At 45.9% G+C, this 25,361-nt stretch overlaps 2 protein-coding genes across 2 annotated transcripts; both read right to left on the reverse strand.

Moving 5' to 3' along the window:
• Positions 1–3,755: 3,755 nt before the first annotated feature.
• BLMH (bleomycin hydrolase) lies at positions 3,756–19,791 on the reverse strand. The gene is made up of 12 exons (XM_054287096.1): positions 19,712–19,791; positions 19,085–19,282; positions 18,575–18,684; positions 17,803–17,944; positions 16,473–16,561; positions 15,093–15,185; positions 11,493–11,648; positions 10,869–11,027; positions 10,705–10,772; positions 10,043–10,160; positions 8,329–8,398; positions 3,756–4,735 (listed from the first exon to the last, which is right to left on the reverse strand). The coding sequence occupies exons 1-12, from the start codon at positions 19,722–19,724 to the stop codon at positions 4,584–4,586; spliced, it is 1,368 nt and encodes a 455-aa protein (XP_054143071.1). The 5' UTR covers positions 19,725–19,791; the 3' UTR covers positions 3,756–4,583.
• A 1,944-nt stretch (positions 19,792–21,735) lies between these two features.
• On the reverse strand, positions 21,736–25,361 carry TMIGD1 (transmembrane and immunoglobulin domain containing 1). Its single transcript, XM_054287161.1, has 5 exons — positions 25,283–25,361; positions 24,099–24,377; positions 22,927–23,205; positions 22,035–22,138; positions 21,736–21,768 (listed from the first exon to the last, which is right to left on the reverse strand). The coding sequence occupies exons 1-5, from the start codon at positions 25,359–25,361 to the stop codon at positions 21,736–21,738; spliced, it is 774 nt and encodes a 257-aa protein (XP_054143136.1).

The raw sequence follows: 25,361 nt of genomic DNA on the forward strand, positions 1-25,361 counted from the left end.
TTATTTTAATAAAGAAATAAGGTTTAGTTTGGTTCTAAAGCTTGAAGCACAAATTCTTTACAAGCGTTTTGCTGCCTCAATAAGCTCAACAAGTAATTTCCTTTTTTCCTACCACTACTTCAAATACCTTACTCCACTTCTAACATGTTTTTTTTCTCCAGTATTTTTCGTCCAGGATTTCTTCATTCCTGCACTCCACGACTTGTTTATAAAAGGTCATAATCACAGGTCAATGCCATAGTTTAGGGGGCAGATTTAGGGGGAAAAAAAGGTGGAAAAGCAGAATAGGGGCAATAAGTAGGAGTAGCTGATTGTTGGAGCAGCAGCAGCATTGCTGTAAGCAGTTGTCAGTTTTCAGAGACTTCTTCCAAACAATTGAAAATAAAATAAACGGGAAACTGGAGAGCTGCAATTTGCACTTTGCCATCCCCGGTCCCTGGCGGAGCTGTGGCCCGGCAGGGCGAGGCTCCTGCACCATCTCAAGGAGAGCTCGGGCACTGCAGCTCCGCACACGGGGAACGCGCTGAAATCAGCTTTGTTTCCCATTTACCGCCCTGGGCACTGTGTTAAGGCCGTTTCGTCAAACTGAGCTTTTCCCCCTTCACTTGCTGTAGAAATTCATTGATCTTTTCCTGCAAACACCAACACTCACCTGCTGTCTGCTGGGCTGGATTTCCCTCCTGTGTCCTGCTTTCCCAAATCATCAGGATTGGTGCTCGCCTCCCTTGGCTGCAGGCAGGAACCCCCCCAGTTCGTGTCCTTGCCTCTGATATTCCTCCTCTGTTTTGTGCTATTCCAGATGGATTGCAAGGACAGATCCTGCCATGCCTCACCCAGCAAACCTTTCTGGAGGTCACAGCACAGTGTTCAATGTGCAAATATCCAGCTGTGGGTCAGACCCCAGGCTCTGGAGAGCAGAATTTTTCTTTCTTGAGAAGATGGGTGGCACGAAAAATCTGCACCTTTACTTTCCAAACAGATTTCCAGCTCACCACTGCTGGGAGACTGGAAGGGGTTTTCCAAATTCGCTTTTTCTATCTGCTTACAAGAAATGAATTCTCTCTGCTGAAAGCCCTTCTGCTCATTACATAATTATATCTTGGGTTTTAAAAAACTTTAGAGGGATTGTGACCTTTGCCTGATGTTTTTCTCCATCTCAGTCTCTGCTCAGAGTAGGTTCTTTTATGCCTTACCCAGGCCTTTTGGTTCAGGTGTTTTTTTCATTATCTTCACCAGTTATTTGGTTTGGTTTTGTTGTGCTGGGTTTTTTCGTTTTGAATTTCTTGCCAAACAGTCTGGAGCCTTTGGGACATAATAGAAATAACAGACTGGGGATGTCAGGCAAAACCCCTTAACCTTGTAACACCTTATTTATCTCAGAAGTGGAAAACTTCCAGGGGCTGTGACTGAGCCATATCCGGACTCTCATGAAATCTGGGCATTGGTGGGTGAAATTCTGATGATTTAGAGAAAGTATGAAAAAAAAGAGAAAGAAAATGGACTTTACACAAGACACACAGATAAAGCAGCTGCAGATTCCAGCACAAGGATGGGAATCATCATTTAAATGACCTCATAAAAGTAGTACCAACTGTTCTGTGAGATCAGCAATGGCTCTGCAAGTGGCTCTGATTCACTGCCAATAAAAGGGTTGGAACAATTTTCCAAACAACACAAACCAAACAAATCCTGCAATATTTGTTTGTTCCTATCTTTCCTTAGTTAGCAATCAGACTACATTTAGAGGCTATTACAATTGGCTTTGGGATAAAAGAAACTCTGATTGCCTTTCCCTGCTATTTTCCACACTGCTGGGATGCACATCTGGCAGTGGGATGAGTTTTGGAGAGGTTTTGTTATTTCCACTACAACTGTTTTAAGAGCACATTCCAATGGGGAAATCTGATTCCTAGAACCCACAAAGCAACACTACACAACCTCTCCTCAGCTCCCTCATTAGGAATTGTTGTTATTTTCTGCCACTCAATTAAATCTGAGAGAGTTGACTTTCATAATATTATCTGTCAATATTAACCACCTGTCAGGGGAACTGTCTTTGAATTCTCACATGAAAACTGCATGGTTTTGTTGACAAACTGGAAAAGGAAACTATTAAGTCAGCTGGTTCCTCAGCAATCTAAAGATCAAGCTTAGCAAAGGATAAATATAATGTATAAACTAAGGGAGAAATCAGCATTGAATACAGTGGGCACTAAATTTTTTTATTCTAACCAAAGCATGTTTTTAGTATGTTAACTTTTTCATAGTCTGGATTTACAGTTCACAGAGCTTTCTTTGCTGAGTGACAACAAAGCAGCCAGGCTTATTCCCACATTATTTCCATTCCATCCCTTGGAAAGTTTAATTTATTATCTCTGAAGCATCTCCTGTGCACTTACAGGGGTTAGGTGGCTTGTTCCTCCAGCACACCCTCAGCAGAAGTGCTGGGACAATTCATTGGGAGCAATCCCTGGCTGTGAAGTCTCTCCCACACACCTGGGAGAGCCTGAGGCTCTCCTTGGATCCAGCAGTGCCTTGTGCTGTGCAGGACCCTGAGAGTTCCTCAGGCAGCTCCATCATCACCCAGCTGCCTCCAGCCTCATCTCAGGGCTGCTGATCTCATCATTGAGCTCTCCCTCAGGACAGAAGGGCAGAGTGACCAGTGAATGTCACATCAGCAGGGAATCAGTTAATGGGGAATCATTCCACCCACAGATTTTACCCACATTTCAAACCACAGGTTAAAAGCAGCCACCTGGAAGGTGTTCATGGATAAAGAGCCTGCAGGCACCAATCCTTACCAAAGTTTCCATGGCTGTCTCCCACAGGCAGAGGAATATCCTTGACTTGGTGGCACCAGCACAAACCTCAAAACCTCTTTGTTCAACTGTCCCCAGAGTAAAAACCACAGCTCTCACCTTGGCATCTGCATTTCCCCCTTTTCCTTTCCCATTCCACCATGGAAAGAACTTACAAAATCACAGGGCATGAAGGCACAAGTGCTGCTGCCAGATTGGCTTCGTTCCCCATAATGTGTTTCAGCCATGTGGATTTTCTGTGCTTATTTGAAGGAAAGGAAAAAAATCACAGCACTATTGTATAAAGTGTACAGGGAAATATCTGGGCAAGAACTGGGGAGATAAGCACAGGCTGGACAATACCTTAAAACACTGAAACCAACAAAAACTGGCTTGGAATCAGTTTTGAGTTTATCTAGCTCAATCCTCATCAGTGCTAGCACCAGCAACAAAAATGTCAGTTAAACTCTGGAGAAAAAGTTAATTCTCCTTGGCTGATATCATACTCACAGATAGCATAGAGGAAACAGAAGAACTGGTGTTAAAGTCATAAGTAGAAAGATCTTGAAGGACTAAAATTACTGACCTTTTGGAGGAGGAAAAAGCCCCCAAAACAGCCCATGCATTAGTCATAATGAAAATATTGTGCATAGCACAGCTTTCCAAGAGATCTGGCTCCGTGTCAGATCCACCAGGGAGTACAAGAACTGTTTGCTTGCCTTCACTCAAGTGACAGCACAAAGTGGAGATTGCATGAGATCCCAGATGTGTCCCTGGAGGATCATCTGCTCCATCCCCCTGCCCAAAGGAGGATCAGCTCCACCAGTGCCATTTCTGTACCCATTTCTGCACCAGGTCTGTGATGGAGGCACCACACCCTCACTGCAGTTCACCAACATCTTCCCATTCCATCAGCTCCATGCACCTCTTCAAAAAAAGAAACCAGAACTGTCCCAGTCACTTTAGAAAGTGTTTATTCAAAAGCTTCATAGCACCATCTTGTTTTTTAAAACAACCAAATAAAATGCAGCAATTAAAACGTTGGTTTTTCTGTTGAGCATGACACTAACTCCACCTGTGAACATATTTATGGTTGTTCTTGCTAAAATAACTGAAAAATAGCGCTCCTGTGCACACAGACATAGCACTGGCCCCTGGGGGGGTTATCCAGTCCCAGCTCAATAATGGAAGAATAAAACCAAGTGGAACTGGATACCTCAAGGAAACCATTCCCCTTCCCAATTCTGCTGGAAGAGAAAGTTTTCTAAAGGTCATTTTTAGCAGTTTCAATTCATACATCCCCTCCAAAACTTCAGCAAAACTAAAACTGTAAATATATAAAATATTTTTGGGGAGTTTTTATAGGACAAGCCAGACCATAATTGGTTAATTATCTCAATATGTTTGCTCTAATAATCACCTATTAATTCTAAAGGGCCTTTAATGCCCATTTTTCATAGGGAGAACATCAGTCAAGATAATTCTACTACATTACTACGCTGATTCGCATTAAAAATTTCAGGTAAAAATCAAACTGCCATTGACAGCACTTATCATCTGCTTTCATTGTGAGGTTTTTTCCTTTTCTCTTGTGAGTTTTGGAGCAGCTTGTCTGAGAGCTGGGATCAGTGAAGCGCTATTTCCCAAGGATCCTTAACTTACATTTCAGGAATAGGGACCAGGCCGAGGGCTCGGTCTCGTTATCGTTTGGCTATGGCTTCCGACCACTGGAATTCTCTATTGCAGCTACTTCTGATGGCCATGGGGAGGCAAATGCTCCCTGCTTCACTTGGCCAGGGCCCCCATGGGGTCCCAGGCTGGCAGCACGATGGGCTCCTGCTGCATCACGGCCAGGATCTCCTCGGGCACGTGCTTCTTGTCCACCACCACCTCATACACGTACTCGGAGAACCAGTCGTCGGTCATGATCAGGTAACCTGGGGGGAAAAGAGCATCACAGCTCAGAGCCACTGCAGGAAAGCAGCCACAGACAAGCCTCACCTATGAGTGATGCATTAAACAGGGCCTGGTCATGCTGGTTATCTCTCAAAACACAGCAAAAAATATCTCGAGGAAGTCAACATACAGGATGTACTTTGTGTGCACCTCAAGGTCAGGCAAGAAGCCCACCAGGAAAAACAAGAGCCAGAACATCCATAATTTATGTTTTCTCTGTTAAAATGGGAATTTTGAGAATACTCAAGGGAATTACAAAACCTTTAAGACAGAATATAACACTTTAATCTATTTGAGGCTTTAGAATTTTTCAGGTGAATATCAACCTGTTCTAAGAAAACTTTCTTAGTTTTGCTTTTGCAGTAAGAGGCAGCCACTGCTTTCCTCAAAGCCATTTAAATCACACTTAGGCTGAAGCAAATCCTAATTGTCTCCCTTAATATGAAAATGACAGTGAACACCCTTGACCTGGGAGTGAGGGAAATGACTTCAGAGGTTTTAGCAGAGAGCTGCCTCTGGAAACAAGGTATTCCAGGTGAAATGGGAATAAGAGCGGCTGTGAGAAAGGAAACATTTAGGAGAGAGATGAGAAGGCTTTATGTAATAAAGTTCCTCGTGTCCTTATATTGTATCATCACACAATCAAATTAAACAAGAAAATGTCCAAAGAATATGGACAATAAATGCATCTATCTCCACCATCTTGTTTCTAAAGCAAGAGATCAGATAATCTCATAAATTAAAACCCCTATCAACTGTAACCCGAGCTAGAAGCCATTTTGGAAACACTGCCAAAGGGAGCTGCCTTGATTATCCTCTCTTCAGGATATGAGTTCTTGGGACACACAAAAACCTCTCACTCCCAAGAGCCAACAAGTAATTGCACCCTGAGAGGATTAATGAACTCTGCCTCTGACATCCTGTCCCTCGCGGCCGATTGGGATCGCGGCGTCTGAGCGGGAGGAAGCGCCGAGCACGACTGCAGAACATGCAAATAACTCAGCTTTGGGGAGGCCTGGGCACTGCAGACCCACACACACTCACCCTACACACACCTGGGAACCCCCTGAAAGTCCCCAAAGGGCCTTGGAGCTGGAACTCCTGCCCAGGGACAGCAAACAAACAGCGCCTCTGTCCCAGGGCACTTTTGGGATGAGAGATGCACACACAGACATGGGGTGTCTGTTCCTGCAGGGGAGCAACAGCCAATGCAAGACATGAAAAGCCCAAGGGGAGCTGACTTCTAGCTGGAGATGCATCCTAAAAAAGCTCCTCTGATGCCAAAACAAGCAGATGGACCCCTCTCCACAGTGTGATTTAGTACTCTCCTCTTCCTTGCTTTTAAAAACAGATATCCGATGGGATAAGCTGGGTTCAAAGTTAGGCAATAACGTCCTGTGTGTCTCCAGAACAAAAGACTACTCAGAATAATTCAACTTGCCTGTGTGGCTGAAAAAGAGCCAGTAAAACAGAAAGGAAATATTTGATTGGGAAGTGACTTTTTTACCTCAGAAAACAAGCAATGTTTGTCAGCAGCTGTGTTCATTCCTTGAGGAAAAACACACAGAGTTCCAAAAACACTTATACAACAGATATAAATGGAATTACTAAATATTTAGGAGAGGCAAAGCTGGGCTGGTTCACAGGGGTTCCCTTTCTCCAGGATAAGCCACAAGATTTCAGTTCTGCACAGTCTGGACTGTGAGCATAGAACTGACACCATCCCATAATTGCCAAACCAGGAGTCCCAATCTTTCCAGTCTTGTACCATTCCTGTCACAGGAAACAGGTGGCACCTGGCACCCTGGACTGTACTTGGGAAAACAGGGAACCCCACATGAAAAAAGCCTGCTCTTTCCTCACAAAAAAGTCATTTCTTTGCTCATTGTTCAATGGCTCCAGTGCAGTCCCTGGTGTTCTGCTGCAGGCTGGACCCTTGGTCACCCTGTCCAAGAAATCCTGGGAGTTGGGGCTCACTCCCATCCCCACACCCAGCTGGGATGTTCCAAGTTCAGCATCATTCTTGGCTGACTCTTCACTGATGTGGACTCTGGTTTCTTGTGCTGGACTTACCCAAGCACAGCTTCCCAATTCCTTAACAAGGCAGATAAGATAAAAATCTTGACTCTTATCACAGTGAGACACAGACTCAGTGGCACTGCAAGACAGCTCAGGCAAACTGAGTCCTCACCCTCCTACACAGCTACTACTGGACACTGCAGAGTGGAAAATCAAGGCAGCAGGAAGAAACCCCATCAAATTGAGTCACAATCCCTGAGGGGATTTAAATGATGTGTAGATGTGACATTTGGGGATCAGGGTTAAGGGGGACTTGGCAGTGCTGGGTGAACAGTTGGACTCTTTTGGACCTTAAAAGGGCTTTTCCACATCCTAAATGGCTCTGTGACTCTCAGTTACCTCTCCCAGGGTTTGGGAAGCAGCCCTGGAGGACATGTCCCATTGCCTCTTGCTCCAGAGCAGCTCATTTGGTAATACCCAAGAAAATCATTCAGGGATTCAGTTCCCTGGAAAAAAAAGCAGTCTGAAATAGAGGCAAGCTTCCTAATTCTGATGGGATTTTCTGTCAAGGCTCTTTTCCAGGGAACTCCCAGAGCAACACAAAGCACAGTCAGGGAGCAAGACTTTCCAGAGAGCAGGGTGTCCCCTGGTACATGAGGCACATAAGGGACAGTGACTCAGCCTGCAAAGCCACACAGATGCCATGGGGACAAGATAGGGCAGGGTTATTCAAGTCACTCTGGGCTCCTGTTTTATTTCTTTTATTTCAAAGGAACAACCAGCTCCTCTTCACAGCTCTAGGCCTCATTCTGGAGAGGTGAGTGTGGGTTTGGATGCTGCAGCACAGCAGTGCCACAGCTCAGTCCCAGCCCAGCAGGCACCGCTTGGAGCAGTGTCAGGGTTCAGCTGCTGCCCTGAGCCATTGATGTTACCCCTCAGCATTGATTTGGCTTCTTCACTTAATCCAACATTCCAAAGAACATTTCACTGCTGTCATATTGCTGAGCCTTGAAGGCTGGACATCAACAGTTTCACTGTTCTGTGAAGTCTGAAGATTTTTATTGGAATTCTTTACTGTGAATGGATACAGTTAACTCAGAACAGAAACCACTGCAAGACCAAGAGGGCACAACATAAATTAAGACACTTCCTAGAATATTCTGTGTTTTCCTCTGAGTTGTTCGTGTTATTGAAAAGCTTATAAATAAGACCACATCCTAAAACAGAGTTCTCCAAAAATAGTCTATTCCCAGAAGAAAGCCAAGACATCCTGGGAAAGTTCTGCCACACCAAATCTTACAAGCACAACATTTGGGATTAATGTGCAGCAGAAAAATGTGGCCAGCAGTGACTTATTCCTGGGGACAGAGTCTGGCCTGGCACACTCACCACTAAGGCTGTGCCATGGCTGAGCCCACATCTGGCCTGTCTCACTCAGGAGATAATAAAAACCATGGAGTTCCCCTCCACTCCACATAGGAAGAGCTGCCTCATTGTCCTTGCCACATCCTTATTTCCAAACATTCAGCTTTCTGCTCTCATGACTATAAATTACCTTTATTGCCACGGTCTTCTCCCCAGGAGTTTTCCACTCTCCATTTTTCAAATGCATCTTCTTGCCCATCCTGTGCCAAAACAAGGCCATGACAGTCAGTGGTGAAGGAGAGGCGACATCTGAGCAGGCAATCCCTTCCAAATCCAAATCCAGCACCAGGAACACACAGAGCTCCACTCCCAGAGTCCCAATTATTGCTAATGCCATTTTATAAAATACTCATCTACCTACTTAGATAAAATGTGGTGAAGAAGAGTCTGCAGTCAATATTTATTTCATCAGGCAGCTGAAATTTAACTAAATTCTAGTTTGGACTTAAGTGACTCACAGAATTTCAGCTGCTGTCCCTGTCCCCCATCAGGGAGTGAGGGAAATTAAACACAGGATGCACAACTTGCCTGAACTGGGAATCAGAGGGAAGGAACAAGGAAATGTCAGAATTCAGAACAGCATTGGTAAGAGAAGTGCAAACCCTTGAAGAATCCAGCTGAAGGACACATCTCCAAGTCTGGTACTGTGCAATTAAAGTATTTTAATACAAAAACTAACCTAAAAAACACCCCATAAATCCATTTTTAATATTGAATGGATTATTGTTGTAATGCTTCTATTCTCCCTTGAAAAGAGAACACTCCTTTTAAGGTGGGACACTTGAGAGCTCCCAGACCAAGGATGTCAACTCTGGATGCTCTCAGAAATTGGGAAGAGCACATTCATGTAGAATAACTTTTTAACAAAAAGGTGCATTTAATCCACATCAATTTTTGATGATGTAAAATTGTAATATTTTTTAAATCTTCAAAGCCTTTTAATAAAAAAGTAAGTAAATCCAAAATATTACATTTTACAACTCAGATTCTCAAAGCACCTTCAGATTAAGGTTTTTAAGCACCAACTACAAAGCTTTCCTTGTTTTTCAGTTAGATATTTACAGAGGTGTTTGTGCAATGTGATAAACAGTGGAAACATTAAGAGCTCAGAATGCAGAAAACAGGAAAAAATTGAGCTGTAAAAAGTAACTTGGAACATTCTTATGACTCAGCAGTTCCACCTCAAGTCTCAAAACTCCACAGCTCAGGCAAACTCGTTCAGTGCTGTGCAAGCTGCTATTTCTCAAGCCAAGGTCAAGCTGGACAGGAAGAGATCACTTCAAAGAAACTTTAATAATGACAGCTTCTGGAAATAAATGGAAACATCAACCCTGCAGATAACCCCAAGTTGTAAGTTTTTGAATGCTTCTTTTTACTTCATTATGTGCTTTGTTATGGTGCCAGGAGCAGATCTAGCTGTGGATTCATCTCAGCCTGCTGTTTGCCACAGAGCTATGCTGGACACCATTTCCCCTCCCTAATTAGAGGTCAGAGATCACATGCCAGGGAGCAGCAGGAGATTAACCCTGCTCCAAATGCCTCCTGCCAGCATTTTAACAGGAGCTTCAGGCTCTAAACCAGACTGGACTAACCATGCAGTGGTTGTCCAATACAAGTTTGTGGGCAAAAGGAAAAAAAGTTCTTTGAGATGTCTAAAATTCTTCCCTCCTTGTTAAATATTTATAGTTCTGAACACTCAGACACAAACAACACAAAGGGAATAAACAACCAGCCTTGTGCACCAGGGGGTTGTGGCACACTGAGTGAGCCCAGGACACAAAGAAGCTCCCAGGATATTCCAATACATCCCTGCCAGCACCAGAACCCCAGCAGGGGGACTCTACCTTCTCAGTGACAGCTGTCAGGACCATGGCATGGGTCATCAGGGACTCCCCAAAGATCAATCGTTCTGCTTTGTTCATGTTCTTGATGGAGACACCAAACACCAGCTCATGATTAAATCTAGCAGAAAGACAAATAAGCCAGTCTGAAATAAGCAGGCAAATAAGCAGTCTGAAATAGAGACAAGCTTCCTAATTCTGATGGGATTTTCTGTCAAGGCACTTTTCCAGGGAGCTCCCAGAGCAAAACAAAGCACAGTCAGGGAGGAAGACTTTCCAGAGAGCAGGGTGTCCCCTGGTGAGAGAGATGAGAAAGGATGCAGGGGGAGTTCTGACAAAGTCAGGGGATCAGGAGACTGCCCTGTGCCTGGAACATACGAGTTCAACCAATTTTAACGTCAGAGTAAATGCAAAACCTGATCCCTTTAGGAGTTTCTCTCACCATCTATTAGACATTTAAATAAGTAAGAATATTTACAGCTACTTATAGTGCATCTTAATAGGATTCAGATTAAACTAACAAGTAAAAAAAATTCTTCTGCTGCTGAATTACTTAAACATACTCTTTTGGGGTTTATAATCCAAAGTATGTAGAAAGAACTAAAGCACTGTTCATGTCCTTACTGAGGATCCCAAATGACAGCCTGGTTTGATTCTCTACTCACATATTCAGGTCATTGATTCCCAGCTTGCCATAGAAGTGCTTTGCCACATCACAGCCAAACCACACAGCCTGCAGAGAGAAGGAGAGGTCATGTCTGGGCCAAATCCCAGGAGCTTTCCATGGCATGGGCTGCACTGTGCCCTCCAAAAGAGAAACCAAACCCACCTCGCCATCCTTAATAGATGCTGCAGCCAATTTCTTCAGGACCTCCACAGGCTGGTTGTTGTAGAGAGTTTTCCTCCCTCCAGCCATGTTGCCCAGGTACTCCACTGTGTAGAGCCTGTTGTAGGGGTTCTGGGGTCGAGGATCATTCACTAAACAAATCTGCCAAAAAACCAAGATGTCATAAAATAAGGTGCAACATAACTGAAATACTTGAAGATTGAACCTAGAAGGATTTCAGGGAATCTTTGTCCCAGCCAGCTGTCTGCCCCATTAGCAAACAAGCCACTTGGCTGAAATAAGAGGTTTCTTAAGGTTGTGTTTGTTGGGCTTTTTCTGCTTTGTTTCACAAGTTCACCTCGTAACTGTGGCAGAGCAGCTCTGTGTGTTATTCCTTCTCTAATGCCTGCCTTATGACCTATTACAACTGATTAGATCACTGCATATTTTATCATTACAAAACCCTTGTGGACTGCAACACAAGATCCCAGATAATTGAGGGGTAGAGCACAAACAGCACAACAGGGAGCTGTGCCCATCCCAGGTGCTGCAGACACTGGCAACAGTGGAAAACAAATGGCTTAGCAGCAAAAAAGAAGGCCTTGGAAAGTTTTCAGCATGCCCAACCTTGTCCTCCATGTTGAAGTAAGGCTTCACATGCTCGTTGTAGAACTGCACCGGGGTCATGGGGCCGTACTTGTGGTAATTCTTCTCCTTGTCGCGGAACTCCCAGCAGAAAGTCTCCGGAGGGCTGCCCAGGCAAGTGCTCACTATTCTGAATACCTGCCCAGAGAAGCAAACAGCTGTGAGCCTGCTGGGACATGCAGCTGTGCCCCTCCTACCACAGCAATGCCTCTGGAGCGCGGATTTATCCATGTGAGAACCAGTGGGATCTTAACGGTCACCTTTGAACACACACACATCAATATCTGCATTCAGCTCCTGAAATCTTGGTGGTTCAGCAGTTCAAAACCAATCTGAAAGGCCTCAGGAAAATCAACAGAGCTTCTTTCTCCACCCTCACACTCCTTGTTCTCAGGTAAACCACCAGGCAAAACAGAAGCTGACTGATTCCAGGTTATGCAGCAGCCCAAAGCAAAAACAGGGCACTTCCCAGCCTTGTTACAACATTTCATCAGTAATTCTGAAGCTCCTCCAACACTGACAGAAACTTAATCAAATTGATTCTCCGAAGGCTTGATCCTTCAGCATCACCTGCTCCACCAGCTGGTTTGCCCCATGCAGAGACAAACCAGACCTTTTAATGTGGGCATTTTATCCCAGTGTTTCCCTTTACTAATTCATTTTTTATTCTAATGTTCATTTGGATTTCAAAGATGGGCCTTTGCTTATTTTCAAAATCCCAGAATAATCTCCTCATCTCTTTTAATACATTTAGCATCTGTTTAGGGCTGAGCTGGCAGGTTATGCAATTTAATTCCATCTCCCTGCCTGCTGCCTGTGACATCCTTTGCAGCTGACAGCTATCTTTGGATTTTTAGCACAAAAAGTTGACCAGATTTCAAGTCATCAGCCTCCCTGTACATCAGAATATAAAGCTGCACTTCAGAACCACTACTGTACTTTCTCACAGGGCTCGTCAGAAAATGTGCCAACACTGGCAGTGTAACCACATGAGTGTCTTTAAAGATACAGAGCAGGACCTGCCACAGGTACTCTGGGGACAGGGAGTTCAATCACAGTTAAACAGGTTTGAATCTGTTTTATTTCAGCTGACACTGATCTTCAGCTCTGTCCATGTCTGAGCACAAGCCTCTTCCTTGCAAGGAACCTTCAGGTTATTTTAAATAAGAGGAGAGGGAGTCAAATCTCAGCTGCACCTTCTGCACTGGGATCCAGCTCCTGTGGTCTGTGCCAGCCTGCCCAGCCTGGCATCTTCACACTTCCACAGCAGAACAGACACAATACCTTCCCAAAGCTGATTTAACTCTTTCTGGAGCTGATCCATAGGAACTGGCTGCATGTTAATGTGCTCTTTGTGCTGGCAGCAAAAGGAGTGCAGTGCTCCTGCTAAATAAAGGTGTTCTTGCTCCGAGCAATTTAAGAAAACAAGTGAAAAGATTAATTACAGGTTGAAACCAGGGTGTGGGCATAAGGCTTCTACTGCAGGAACTCACACATTTCTCAATAAATATGGTAAAGAGCAAATATAAACCCCTGAACTACTATAAATATTTAATTTTGCACAGACTGCACAAAAGGCACCATTTGCTGTGGCTACACCCACATTACCTCAGATAACTGCAAGCACTGAGAGATGAGGCCATGAACACAAAATAAGCAAGAAAATGCCTGAAAGGAGAGCAGCAACCAAGCCAGAGGAAGGAAAATGATGGAGACAGAAGTCTCCAGTGAACAGAGGCACTGGAGCCTGGAATGGCCTCCGTCAATTGTTTTGCCACCACACCCAACATAGGCCCTCTCTTCATATCTCACAAGCTTCCTCTGCCAATAAATAAAATAAGCATATTTAAACTAAAAGGTGACTTACATTGCCCTAGTGACAACTAGAAGCAAGATAAGGCAAAGATAGAGTGGCTTGTGCTAAACCCCAAAACAAATGAGGAGGGGAAAAGGACACTCCTGATAAGGAAGAGCCTACAAAGAGAACAGCAAAGGAAGAAAAATTCTGTTGCATGAACTGCACTGATTTCAGCTTCTGACCCACTGTGCACTGGTTTGATAAGAATGTTTATACAGTTCTGGAGTGAATATTTAATCCCATGTTCCACAATTGCCCCATTTCAGCTCGAGTGCTGCTCCCAGCAGGAGCAAACCAAGATTTGCTAAGCAAACAGAACCTCCCAGAACAAAACCAAATACAGAGGCAACACCACTCATACACATCCAAACACATGCAAACCACCTTTATTACTGCAGGAGAAAAGGCTGTGTTAACCTCAGGGAATGAAGCACAACCATTTACAGCACAGACAAACTGCAATCAGTGAAGAACCTTTCATGGCAGTTCCAGCACCTCTTGTCAGAGGGCAAGAAGCTCTAAATAAATGAGGAAACATTTAGCAGTGAACTGTGTGCCCATGCCCTAAGAATGACCATCTCTAGGAAGCTTTTGATGTTTGCTGCAGAATCCCCCAAGGGCTTTTGGACACACACTGCATGTAAATTGCATTAATTCACCTTTGGACCAAGTGCAGATTGGCAACATTCTGGGGTAGGCTCAAAGCACAGCATTCTTAAGGCATGAACTTCACAACAGTTTTGATGAAACCCAAGGAACACAAATCAGTTTTCTTCTGTTACCCTAACCTTAAAATTAGATAGAAAGAAGCTACATAATTTTACATGAGGTGCAAAGATGAATTTTCAAAACCTAAACCAACACATTACTGTGGAACTAAAACTCTACAGAGATAGCCCAAGGTAGGTTCTGCCTAACAGTGATGTTCAGTGAATTGCAGAAAAAGCTAACACACATCACCAAAACATTTGATTTCTTGACTCATCTAAAGACACACATTTAACCACTGGGACACTTGGCAGTGTATGTTTAAGAAATAAATTAAATACTTTTTTAAAATGCATGGACTGGGTCACACTACAACAGCCTCAAGTTTAAGTTATTTTTGGCAGTTTAAGAATCAAGTATGAGCAGCACAGGATGAGAAAAATGATGTGGGTTTGTGTGAGCAGGGGGAGGTTGAGGCACTGCAGACACACTGACAGTGATGGAGTGAGCTCACAGCCAAACCCATGCTGCAATTCATTGCTCTGCTGCCCCCCAGGACCAGCCCTCAGCTGGGCTCAGCCCTGGGCAGGCACCTCCCTTTTGTGGTTCTTTTCTGCTCTCTTGTGGGGAATCCTTGCACAACACTTGTGCTACAAGATTTGCATTCAAAGCCATCAGAATGCAAATTTCAACCTTTCCTGTTATTTCTAAGAGCCAGACAGGGCAACCTTTTTATCTCTCAAGAGACAAAATGCTGCTTTTCCTACAGCAAGGGGCAAATGGCTGTAAAATATCATCATTCTGAAACCTATGGATTCAAAATCTTTGTCTGGAAGGATGAGAAAAATTCAGGATGAAGTAAGCAATAAGCCACTGCAAAACAAATTCACTTGAACAGCTCCAAAACCATTTTGTTAAGCAACAAGAGGCACTTGTTTTGGCTACACAATGAAAGTAAGGAATCTCATCCATTCCAGCCCTGTGTTCCAAGATTCATGCCACACCACTTTATTTACCTCCTCTATCATCATGTCCATGGCAGCACAAAGTTCTCCTTTGCTTCCTCCACTTTCCACCATATTTCTTAGCCTCAAACAGTATTCTCTCATCTGTTTAAAGAGAAAGTCACTTTGTTATAAAGGGTGTGAAAGGTGTCACCTGATCATTTTCAGGACCTCCTATCTGCTTGTTTCCAGCACCTATTTTACTCTTCACAACATGTTTTCAAAATGAAAATACCTTTCAGAAGCATCATCAGAGATTAATTCATTACAAAATAACAAGATATTTGAATGCTGCTGAAATAAAATACAACCAAAAAATTAACAAATAGCCATAATTCAATCACCATTTCCAACCACTGATGTGAGGCTTGCAGCCATTAAGCTCTCAAAGCTTGATTTCCCTCAGTCCCACAAGTGATGCCACAACATCCACACACACCAGCACGCCTGTGACTCACAGAACACACTTTCCTCACACTGTCACATTTATTTTGCAATTCTAATGCATAATTGATCTCCTGGCTGATGAAAAGAAAGGGGCATTTCCCCAGTGCATGCACAGCTGCAGTCAGAGCAGCACAAGCTTCCCATTAGTGTCACCATCCATAAGGCCAGGAACGGTGATGGGGCTCCCTCAGGAGCAGCTGCTTGGCCATGCTCAGGATTAGAACAACACTAACAACATTGAAAATGTCCAAGCTCATTCCACCACGTATTTTGCATTTTTTATGTGGATTGCAGCAGGCAGTTCTCCCTGAGCATGCAGCATATGAACTGGAAAAAATGTAGCAAACTGTAAAAAATGTTTTAATTGCCTTTTACATCTAGCTACCTACACCAGCCTCTTCCCAGGCTAATTCATTTCTGCAGTTCAGGGAGGGAGTTAACACCTTCCTTCAAAGCTGTGCACTTCTATACTGAAAGCTGATTTTTAATATGCAGTGTTTTTAAAATACATTTTTTTCCTCCATCTTTTTCACCACATTTGGCAGTCATCTCTAGAAACCTTGGCACACAGGGAGATGAGATACTGGAAGGGTGGGAAAGAGACACTTAGACACCATGTGCTGGCTTTGCAGAAACAGATTTTAGCAGCCACATGTCAAGAAATCTTTGGAAATCTGAGGATTAGGAATAACTGCTACTAAAACCACAAAAGGTGCTTTCAAGGTACTGAAGCCTGACAATGGACATCTTCCATGATCTCACCTTCCTGCTCCATGTTTCAAGATTAGCATCAGACTTTGCTGAGACTTTAGGCTGCTTGTAAATAAATTTAAGTTGCTGAATGCACTTAACACTTTGGCCAGTAAGGATAAGGTGGTTAGGAACATCTGGAGCAGATTCATTCCCATCCCCTCCCCTAAATTTTATCATCTAAATTAATTTTACCTTATGATTCAAGATCTCATTCATCCTTCTGGTAGCCTCTGTGGTGTGAGACTCTGGGAAGTATTTCTTGGGGACAACACCATACTTCTCTAAAAGAAATAAAACTACAGGTTAACAATTGGCTTTTTCACACAATAGATGCTCCTACTGCTCATATCTATATGAAAGATAAAGAGAGTCTGGGTTTGTGCAGAGATTATAACAGAAAGGCGCTTTTTTAAAGGTTACAAGTACCCAAAGTTTACCTTTTAATTTGTGACTGAATCTTGACCTCTGAGCTGCATTCCACAGGGATCCCAGTAAGTGGAATCCCTGAACTCCTCACTATTATTTAACTCAACAGTTAAAAGTTCTGAATTAATTAGTGCTTTAAGAAGTCCTGTAAACCAGGAAAAAAAAAAAAAGCCAAACCAAAAAACCTTGATTGCTTTAAAATTAATCTCCTGAAATACCTTCTAAAGAACTGGGCCTCCTGTGAATCACTCCATGTAAATTATCTAAAGTTAAAACTGACTTCCCAGTCTCCTTTCCTGCTCAACATTTATAAAACACCAGCAGCAGCTCATGGCTTCCTACATTGGAGCACCACTCACAGATCTCACCATGCAAGGCTCTGGATGTAACAGCAGCAGCCAAAATCTCTGCCCTGATTACGTATTTATAGCAATGGGAAGAGGAAAAAAGGAACCTTCAGGCTTCAAAGAAACAAATTCCTTTTGTGATTCTAAATTTGTATTATTGCCTTGTTGATTTACAAAGGTGTCACATTGTTTCACAACACAAATGAGAGCAAGTGCTGCTGTAATTAAGTTTCTCCAGCAGCGTGGGTTCCTCCTGGAGCTCTGTAGGACCAGCAGTGCCACATTCCACATCAATTCCTTCTCACTGATCTTTACACCAACTTCAGGCTGCAATTCCAAGTAGTTTAGCTTTGTAAACACACCTGGGTCCAGCAGTGGCTTTTCCCTTACCATGTGCCCTAAAGACTGTACATGGCTATAAATAAATGAGGTTGAGTTGATGACTGCAGGAAAAGGGTGTTGAACCCTTTTATTAAACTGAAAGTCAAGGCTATCTAATTATTTGTTGATCATCTGAGCTTTTATCATCAACAGGACCATGCAAAAGTGATTCCAGACAAGATTTAAGCCCAATACTTATAATCTGGCCCCCAAAAAAGTCTTTGATTAAAAAAAATACAGTGGTTAATGGCATCATGTTCCTTAGCCAATTCCCAGGTCTCAAGGTCAATTTTTTATTCTATTCCATTCCCCATTTCTCAAAGCAGGCTGCAGTTTCAGGAAGGGCTCCCTGTGAGCAGTTCTCTCACCAATAATGTTGACCAGCATATCCCACTGTCCACCATCATTGGTGGGGTTGGAGAGCAGGAACTGCACCAGTCTCCCTTCCACTGGCTCCTTCTTCTGAGCTGTTTCCACAAATGCATTTAAAAAGTAGTAACAACGTTCAACCTGAAACACACAGATAAACAACCCCAACCCTTGTAAGTCTGATCTATTATACATTAATTAATTGCTGATTATTCAGTTCTTTGCAAGCACAGAATACATGAAGCAACTTTCTGCTCATCCAATGAAATCCTCATTTTCCCCTCCAGAATTCCAGGGGCTACCCTATAAAATTCTTTGTTAGAGCAAATATTTAGGAGTGACTTCACACAGAGTTTGAGGACAGGGGAACAGGAAATGGGGAGCAGAAGTTATGCAATAAAGCCTGACCCAAACCAGCACTAGATTTGCTTAATTTCCCTTAGGGGGAGGAGCAGGCACACAGCTCACGAGCACAACTGAAACCTCAGAGCTACAGTCATGTTTGCCCTGAACTGCCAACAAGTAACTGCTGCAATATACAGAACTCTTGACAAAAAAGACTTTACTACTCCAAAACATCAGCATCTTGACAACTTTCTTCTCAAGCTGAAAGTCCCGCTGTGCTCGACCACCTGCATTTAAAACACATTTTTAAGGAACTTTTGAAGTTTCTTCTCATACATGCTAAAACAGTGCAGCCTAAAAGAAGTTCTGTCCCAACACTAACACCTGATTGCATAACCAATCCTACAACAACCTACACGACTGTACCTTATCCCAGAAAAAGAGATAGGACTGGCTGAACTCAAACTCTTCAATGTTGTATTTCTTCATGAAAGGAAGACGCATTGCGTTGAGGCAGGAAAAGATCCAGCATCTCCCTGAGAGATCAAAGGAACAGGAATTAAACTGGAACACCTGTGCTCAGGAGCTGCACAACAATTCCTTTCACCACGAGATTCATGACACAGTTCTGCCTCGAGCCTTTGGCAACACCAAAGAGCTCTGAGGGTGTTCTGAAATCTTTCATTGCAAGCACATCTCTCAGTTACACCATGCAGGAGGGAAAGGAGGCAAACGCTGCAGGTCTAATGTGTGTTATTCACTCAAGGTGAGTCTAACCTGTGTTATTAACTCAAGGAGAGTCTAACGGGTGTTATTAACTCAAGGGGATGCTGCAGGAATTCGACTTTTCCCCGAAGCCCGGACAAAGGGCTCCGGAGCACAATCAGCATTAGGAGTCATCCCCCAAACACCGCCCCCGGCCCCGAGCGCCCTCACCGGAGTTCTTCTGGTTGGTGACGGGCTTGCCCTCGTTGGGCACGGCGTGCTGGAACACCTGCACCGTGTCCTGCACCACCTGCCGCTGCAGGCACACCTCCAGCGGGTCGTTGCATGTGGCCACGTTCTGGGCCAGCAGGAACTGCGGCTCGGCCCGCAGCCGCCGAGTGAAGGCCACGGCCTTCTCCGTGCTCAGCCCTGCGGGACAGCGGGGCAGGGTCAGCGCCGGGGCACCGGCACCGCACCCGGTAACACACACACACCCTCCCACCGCTGATAACGGAGAGGCTCCGGTCCCGTAACAATGGGCACGTTATCCCTGCCCACAGCCCCGGTAAGGTCCCGGAACGCCTCGCTGCCCCCGGTAATTCCCCCCCTTCCCCCGCCCGACTTATTGCTGAGGTATCCATGAGCCTCCCACCCCCCCGGTAAGGGCCGGTAATCTCCTCGCTTCCCCGGGAATTTCCGTTCCCTGACTCGCTGTTAAGGTACCGATGAGCCCCCCCCCATCCCCGCCATAGACAAGATCCCCCCCCTCCCCGGTATCCGCCCGCTATCGCTGAGGTGCAGCTGTGCCCCCTCCGCCCGCACCCGCCCCTCACGGACGGACCCCCGGCCCCCCCTCACCGCGGGCGTTCATGGCGGCACCGGCAGCACGGTCCCGAGGCGGAAGCGGCTCTTATAGCGCCGGCACCGGAAGCCGGAAGAGGGGCCCGGGGCCGCGGCCGGGGGCGAGGGGGGGAGCGGCGGCGGGAGGGCGGACGGCGAGTGACGAGGGACACGATTAGGGCCGGTGGGGCGGCCCCCCACAGAGAACCCTCACCTGAAATCGGTGCATGGCGGTGATCCCTGACAACGACCCCTCACACGGACCCTGGCAGCGATCCCTGACAACGACCCCTCACACGGACCCGTCTCGGCGGCCCCTCACGGCGAGCCCCTCACAGGGACCCCTCGCACAGATCGCCCACACTGTCCCCTCACAGGGACCCCTCACATGGATCCCTCACAGGGACCCCTCACAGTGATCGCTCACACCGGCCCCTCACAGGGACCCTTCACATGGATCCCTTACAGGGACCCCTTACAGGGACCCCTTACAGGGACGCCTCACACAGGTGGCTCATACCAACCCCTCACACAGACCCCTCTCACCCGCCCCTCTTGCCATCCCCTCACAGGGACCCCTTACACCGACCCTTTACACTGACCCCTCACAGGGACCCCTCACACCCACACAGCCCCGGCTCCAGAACCTTCCACGCTTCCTGCAGTCCATGATCTCCCCGACCCACAGAGGGCCAGTGCTGGGGGCTGTTTGTGGCACAATCTCATCTCAGTGCCAGGGGCACAGACTGGGCACACTGTGTCAACAGAAAGGTTTGGGACAGCTCTCCACGGCTGGTGGTGTTGAGGCCAAGCGCCCAGAAACATGAGATGGCACTGCTGTGGCACCTTGAGGAACCTCCCTGAGCACTGGTGAGTCAAGGACAGGCTCTGGATCACACTCCAGATCGAGCTGCTGAATTTTCCTCTTGAGGAACTGCCTGTTCCTCTGAGAAGAATGCTGGTGCTTCACTGTCTCGAATTGATTTACAGCATGCAGTGTTTATTGACAGTATTAGTAATGGACAATTCCAAGGCATGATGAGGCCTCAACAGCTTGCCACTTGAGAAAAGTGCTTGAGTGGCACATTTGTTGGGGGAAGGGATGGATGAAGATGTTTTCCACCCATCGTGGCGCTGGAGCAATCACACTGTAACTTCACTGTGTGTCATCGAGCACTTGGGGCTGCCCCAAGCCCTGGTGAGCCACAGAGATGGGACATGCAGCAGCAGTGCTGAGTGCCAGGCAGCTTTTGCCCTGGCAAGAGAAGCTGAGATGCCCACAGGATCATTGGGAAGGGGCAGAGAGTTGGGTGGCCATCACCCCAATGCCCTGTGGAACGGCACTGAAGGACAGAGAGCAGCTGTCAGCACAACACCTCACTTTATTGTGTGCATCACAATGCAGTAGAGATTGCTCTGCAGACTGATCCACATCCCATGTGCCTGACTGCACATGCATTCCTTGTTGGAATAAGCTTGGAGGGCAAGAGCTGGCATCACCTCATGAATGGTGCTCCAAGGAAAGGCTCCCAGTGACCAGTTCTAACAGTTCTGACCCTCTAAGCAGCAGCTTAGAATCAACAGATGCAAAGAACCACTTATATTTAAAAAAAACCATATCAACTTGATCCCAAAATACCAGTTTCAGTGCTTTATCTCATCATCTCACACAATGGCTTTGCTTGACCACTAGAAATGATGTTTTCTGGGTGTTCTTTACCTGCAGCAAAATGAACAGAAGAAATGAAAAATCACCTCCTAGAAAAAAATAAAAAACACAAGTAAGTTGAATTCATCTGGGCTGTGTTCAGCTCCAGAAAGCTGCCAGCAGGCTGAGGGTATGATATTAGGGATTTTTCTCTTCCAGTGGTTACACACAGAAAAGGGCAGGATTTTTGTGTGTCCTGTCCTGTTCCCAAGGACCCCTCTCTGCTGGGACAGGGCTGATGTTCACCAGCCAGAGCAAGAGCAGGGTGGGTTTATTATACTTAATTTTAAAGAAAGAATTCATTTGGAGTAAGTGTGAATAAGCAGCGAAATACTTACAGAGCTGTTTCTTTTGGTTTCTTGAAGCACTGAAAAGAAAGAAAGCAGCCCTGTTATCATTCACGTTTCCTGGCCGTGGGGATATTGTTACAAATGTTGCAAGTACATAAGGCCTTCCACATGAAATGTCTAATGCTTGGTTTATCTACTGGTAATTCTAAAGCAGGAGGTAGTTTGTTGCAGTTTTCTAACAGTGAAAAGCAACATTATGAAATAGAATAGAAAAGGCAGGAAAAAACCAGGGCACTGCAGCAAACAATACTATTTTTTCCTATGAAACTAGAGCTTTCCATACCTTAAGAAATTTTTCTATTCGAGCCACAATTCCAAAAAGTATTGTGATTGTAACCACCACGACAGCAGCAATAACAGCCTCCTTGGGAAAAACAGGTTTTTTATCTGTCAGGAAAGAAGTTGGATATGTGAGAAATTTGTGCAGTCTCATAACCCAGAACACCCCACAGGACTGTGGAAAGACATTTCCCACAGCTGTCACTGCTGAGTTAACTGTTGCTCTCCCTGCTGTCCACAGACTGACTCTGTGTGTTAGTCCCCTGGAGAGGAGGGAGCTGAGCCCGTGTTTTAGTGAACTGAAGAAGGATTGAAACATCAGCTCCTGAAGAAGATCCCCCAGGCAGTGTTATGCTCAGAAACAAGGCAGCCCAGAGGTACCACTGACACAGGTAACACTGCTTCCCTCCCTGTGCCAGGAGGACAGAAATGAAAGGGGTCTGGACAGAGGTGATTTAGCGTCACCAGTCTGAGCCCTGAGCACCCAGCCCCTGGAGTCACCTCTGGAGCACAACTTCTCTTGCCTTCAGCAGCTCTTTGGGCATGACAGAACCCTGTGGTCACAGTAAGATGCTTCACACAAGACCTGAGGTGCTTTAACCCACACTTGAGTGTGCCCTGTCAGTGTGGGAAGAGCAGCAGTGGGATGAGCCTGCCCCAGGTCACACTTGCCAAATGCTTTTGAACAACAACAACAACAACAGGTAGAGCAGGAGAGGCCCTTCCTGTGCTGTGGTCCCAGGCACAGGAGCAGGGGGAGCTCCTTGCAGTTGCTGTGCCCTCAGAAATCCACACAGGGAATTTACCACACTCCACTTACACTGCACAATATTGGCATTATAAAAGAGAACAGAGAGTCATTTGTAAAGCTTATTATTCAGCAGCAGCCTTGCTACCTTCAACGATGAGGTGGAAATCCCTTGTCCCACTTCCCAGGCGTGATTCCACCAGGCAGGTGTAGGTCCCATTGTCAGATTTCTGCACTTTGCTGATGGAGAGCTGGAAGACCTCGCTGGTCTGGTACAGCTTGTGCCGACTTTGCTGCAGGGTCAGGCTCTGGCTGTCCTTTAACCACGTGCTTTGGCCTTGAGGGTTGGATTTGGAGTTGCAGGTCAGGGTAACATCTTTCTCTTCTTCCACGTGCAGGGTCTCCTCTCCACTCAGATGGGGAGGGACTGTTCACAGGAATGCAGTTCAACAGGTCGTTAGTAATGCTGCTCATAGAACCACAGAACCATTTAGGCTGGAAAAGCCTCTTCAAATTGAGTCCAGCTCTTAACCCAGCACTGCCAGGGCCACCACAAAACCATGTCCCCTTGTGCCACATCTACACATCTTTTAAATCTCTGCAGGGATGGTGTCTGCACTGCTGCTCTGGGCAGCCTGTGCCAGGACTTGATAACCCTTTCAGTAAAGGAATTTTCCTTAATATCCAATCTAAGCCTCCTCTGGCACAATTTGAGGCTATTTCCTCTTATCACTTTTTACCTGGGAGAAGAGCCTGACCCCACCTTGCTCCAGCCTCATAGAATGCCCACATATAACACAAAATAAGTTCCCTTCTCACATCCCTCGTGCTCCTTGTTCAGTGGTCTAACAGATCACAGTAGTGCAGCCTTTCCTGATCCCTGGGAACGAGGAGGGCAGCCATTGGCAGAGACTTTCACTCCAGTATTTCCTCTGCCCTGACTTGTATCCTTGGGAAATAACCTAGGTGGAGGCAGGGACATATCCAGAGTATCTTTCTTAAGGTACCCACCCACTCCTATAAAAGAGCCCTTAGATCAGCCATAAGCACCAGTGCAGGAAGGGAGTGCCTTATTACGTGAGTTATCTCCTCCTAAACGCATTTTTTCTCGGTGAAGACAGCGTACAAGGGCGCAAAACACCGCCCAGACAGAGCTGCTGTGCCCAGGACTCCATCCCACCCTAGCCCTTCCACACAGGAATCGACTCACACTGCACATCCAGGGTCACAGACACCTGCACAGCCCCAGACAGAGCTGCTGTGCCCAGGACTCCATCCCACCCCAGCCCTTCCACACAGGAATCCACCACAGCAACTCACACTGCACATCCAGGGTCACAGACACCTGCACAGCCTTGTCCCGTGCCAGCCTGCACGTGAAGGTGACCCCGTTGTCAGACTCGTTGACTGGGGAGATGCAGATGTTGCTGACGTTCACTTTATTCCCATCCTTCAGATCCACTTGCCCCTCCCCACGGTACCAGAGCAGCTCCTCGGCCTGGCTGCTGTTGTGCACGAGGCAGGAGAGGGAGATGGCAGGGCTGAGCCCTGTGGACAGGGTGAAGTCAGCAGCCTGGTTGTTTACAGACAGCTCCACACCTGCAGAAGAAGGAGGACAAGGACATTTAAGCATCCTGAGCTGTACTCTTCCCACAAAAGCTGCCATGCTCACTTCTCCATTCCTCAGCCTTGAAGGAGGGATGAGACTTTCAGGTTTCAGTCTGTTTTCAGGCGGAATGTTAGTTTTTGAGACAAGAAGCTCTTTTCATCTCAAAGCTCCCTCAGTTACTTAAAACAAAAATCAGCCTTTTGCAGCTGGCTGCCAGAACAAGGCCTGACCTGTGACAACAAAATGTCTGAAGCCAGGACTTGTGACACCCAGCAAAAGTCATTCCCATCCCATCACCCTCCTGCTGCCAATCACTGCTGCAGCCCCACTGTGCTCACTGTTTGATACTCTTGTTTTTCAGTTGGAGCAGGATGCCCTTGGGAGTATAAATGAGTTCATCAGCCCCTCAGCTGTATCCTGGCTGCAATTTGTCAAAGGTACAAACCTCAGGACATCCTAAATTAACAACCAGTATGGGAAATAAATTGTTGTAATGGGATGGAACTCGCTACTGCAACCTGGGCCATAGAATAATAAATTAAAAATATAGCTCAGATTATAAAGGTATTAAGGTCCTGTGAATATAAAGAAGCCTGAAGGTCCCTGTCTGAAGGTGTTCCCAGGTGGCCAAACCTATCACACTTATGACTGCTTAGAGCAGGTTTGGAAACTGTGGCTTCATCATTCCTGCTGCAATAATGCTGGAAAACACTGACATTTCTCCATTCCCTGCTCTGCTACTCTCAAATCAGAGGTCAGTTTTCAGACAGTCCTCTGGGGATGATCTCCAGAACACTCAAAATGCTGCTGTGGCACATCCCCCAGCCCTGGGCAGTTTCAATAATTGGTGTGATGGGGCCTGGACAAAGGCAGGATGGATTTTTCCATTACTCACCTGTGGCCACACATGCCAGGAAGGAAAGAGCCAGGACAGGCACTCCATGGGGGATGGTCAGGCTGTGTCTCTGCACCAT

This window comes from Melozone crissalis, unplaced genomic scaffold (assembly GCF_028551555.1).
Source record: "Melozone crissalis strain CALT ecotype California unplaced genomic scaffold, PUWL_Pcris_2 ptg000057l_1, whole genome shotgun sequence".
In the NCBI taxonomy this organism is placed as follows: Eukaryota; Metazoa; Chordata; class Aves; order Passeriformes; family Passerellidae; genus Melozone; species Melozone crissalis.

Coding starts and splice junctions, on each gene's coding strand:
- BLMH (XM_054287096.1), bottom strand. Junction 17,945..18,574: donor ATCTCTTTTTCTGGGATAAG/GTACAGTCGTGT, acceptor TGTGTGTTTCAG/GTTGAACGTTGTTACTACTT. Junction 11,649..15,092: donor TGGACATGATGATAGAGGAG/GTAAATAAAGTG, acceptor TTCTCTGGGCAG/GTATTCAGAATAGTGAGCAC.
- TMIGD1 (XM_054287161.1), bottom strand. CDS start 25,361: ATGGTGCAGAGACACAGCCTGACCATCCCCCATGGAGTGCCTGTCCTG. Junction 22,139..22,926: donor TTTCCACCTCATCGTTGAAG/GTAGCAAGGCTG, acceptor CTTTCCTGACAG/ATAAAAAACCTGTTTTTCCC. Junction 21,769..22,034: donor GAATAGAAAAATTTCTTAAG/GTATGGAAAGCT, acceptor CTTTCTTTTCAG/TGCTTCAAGAAACCAAAAGA.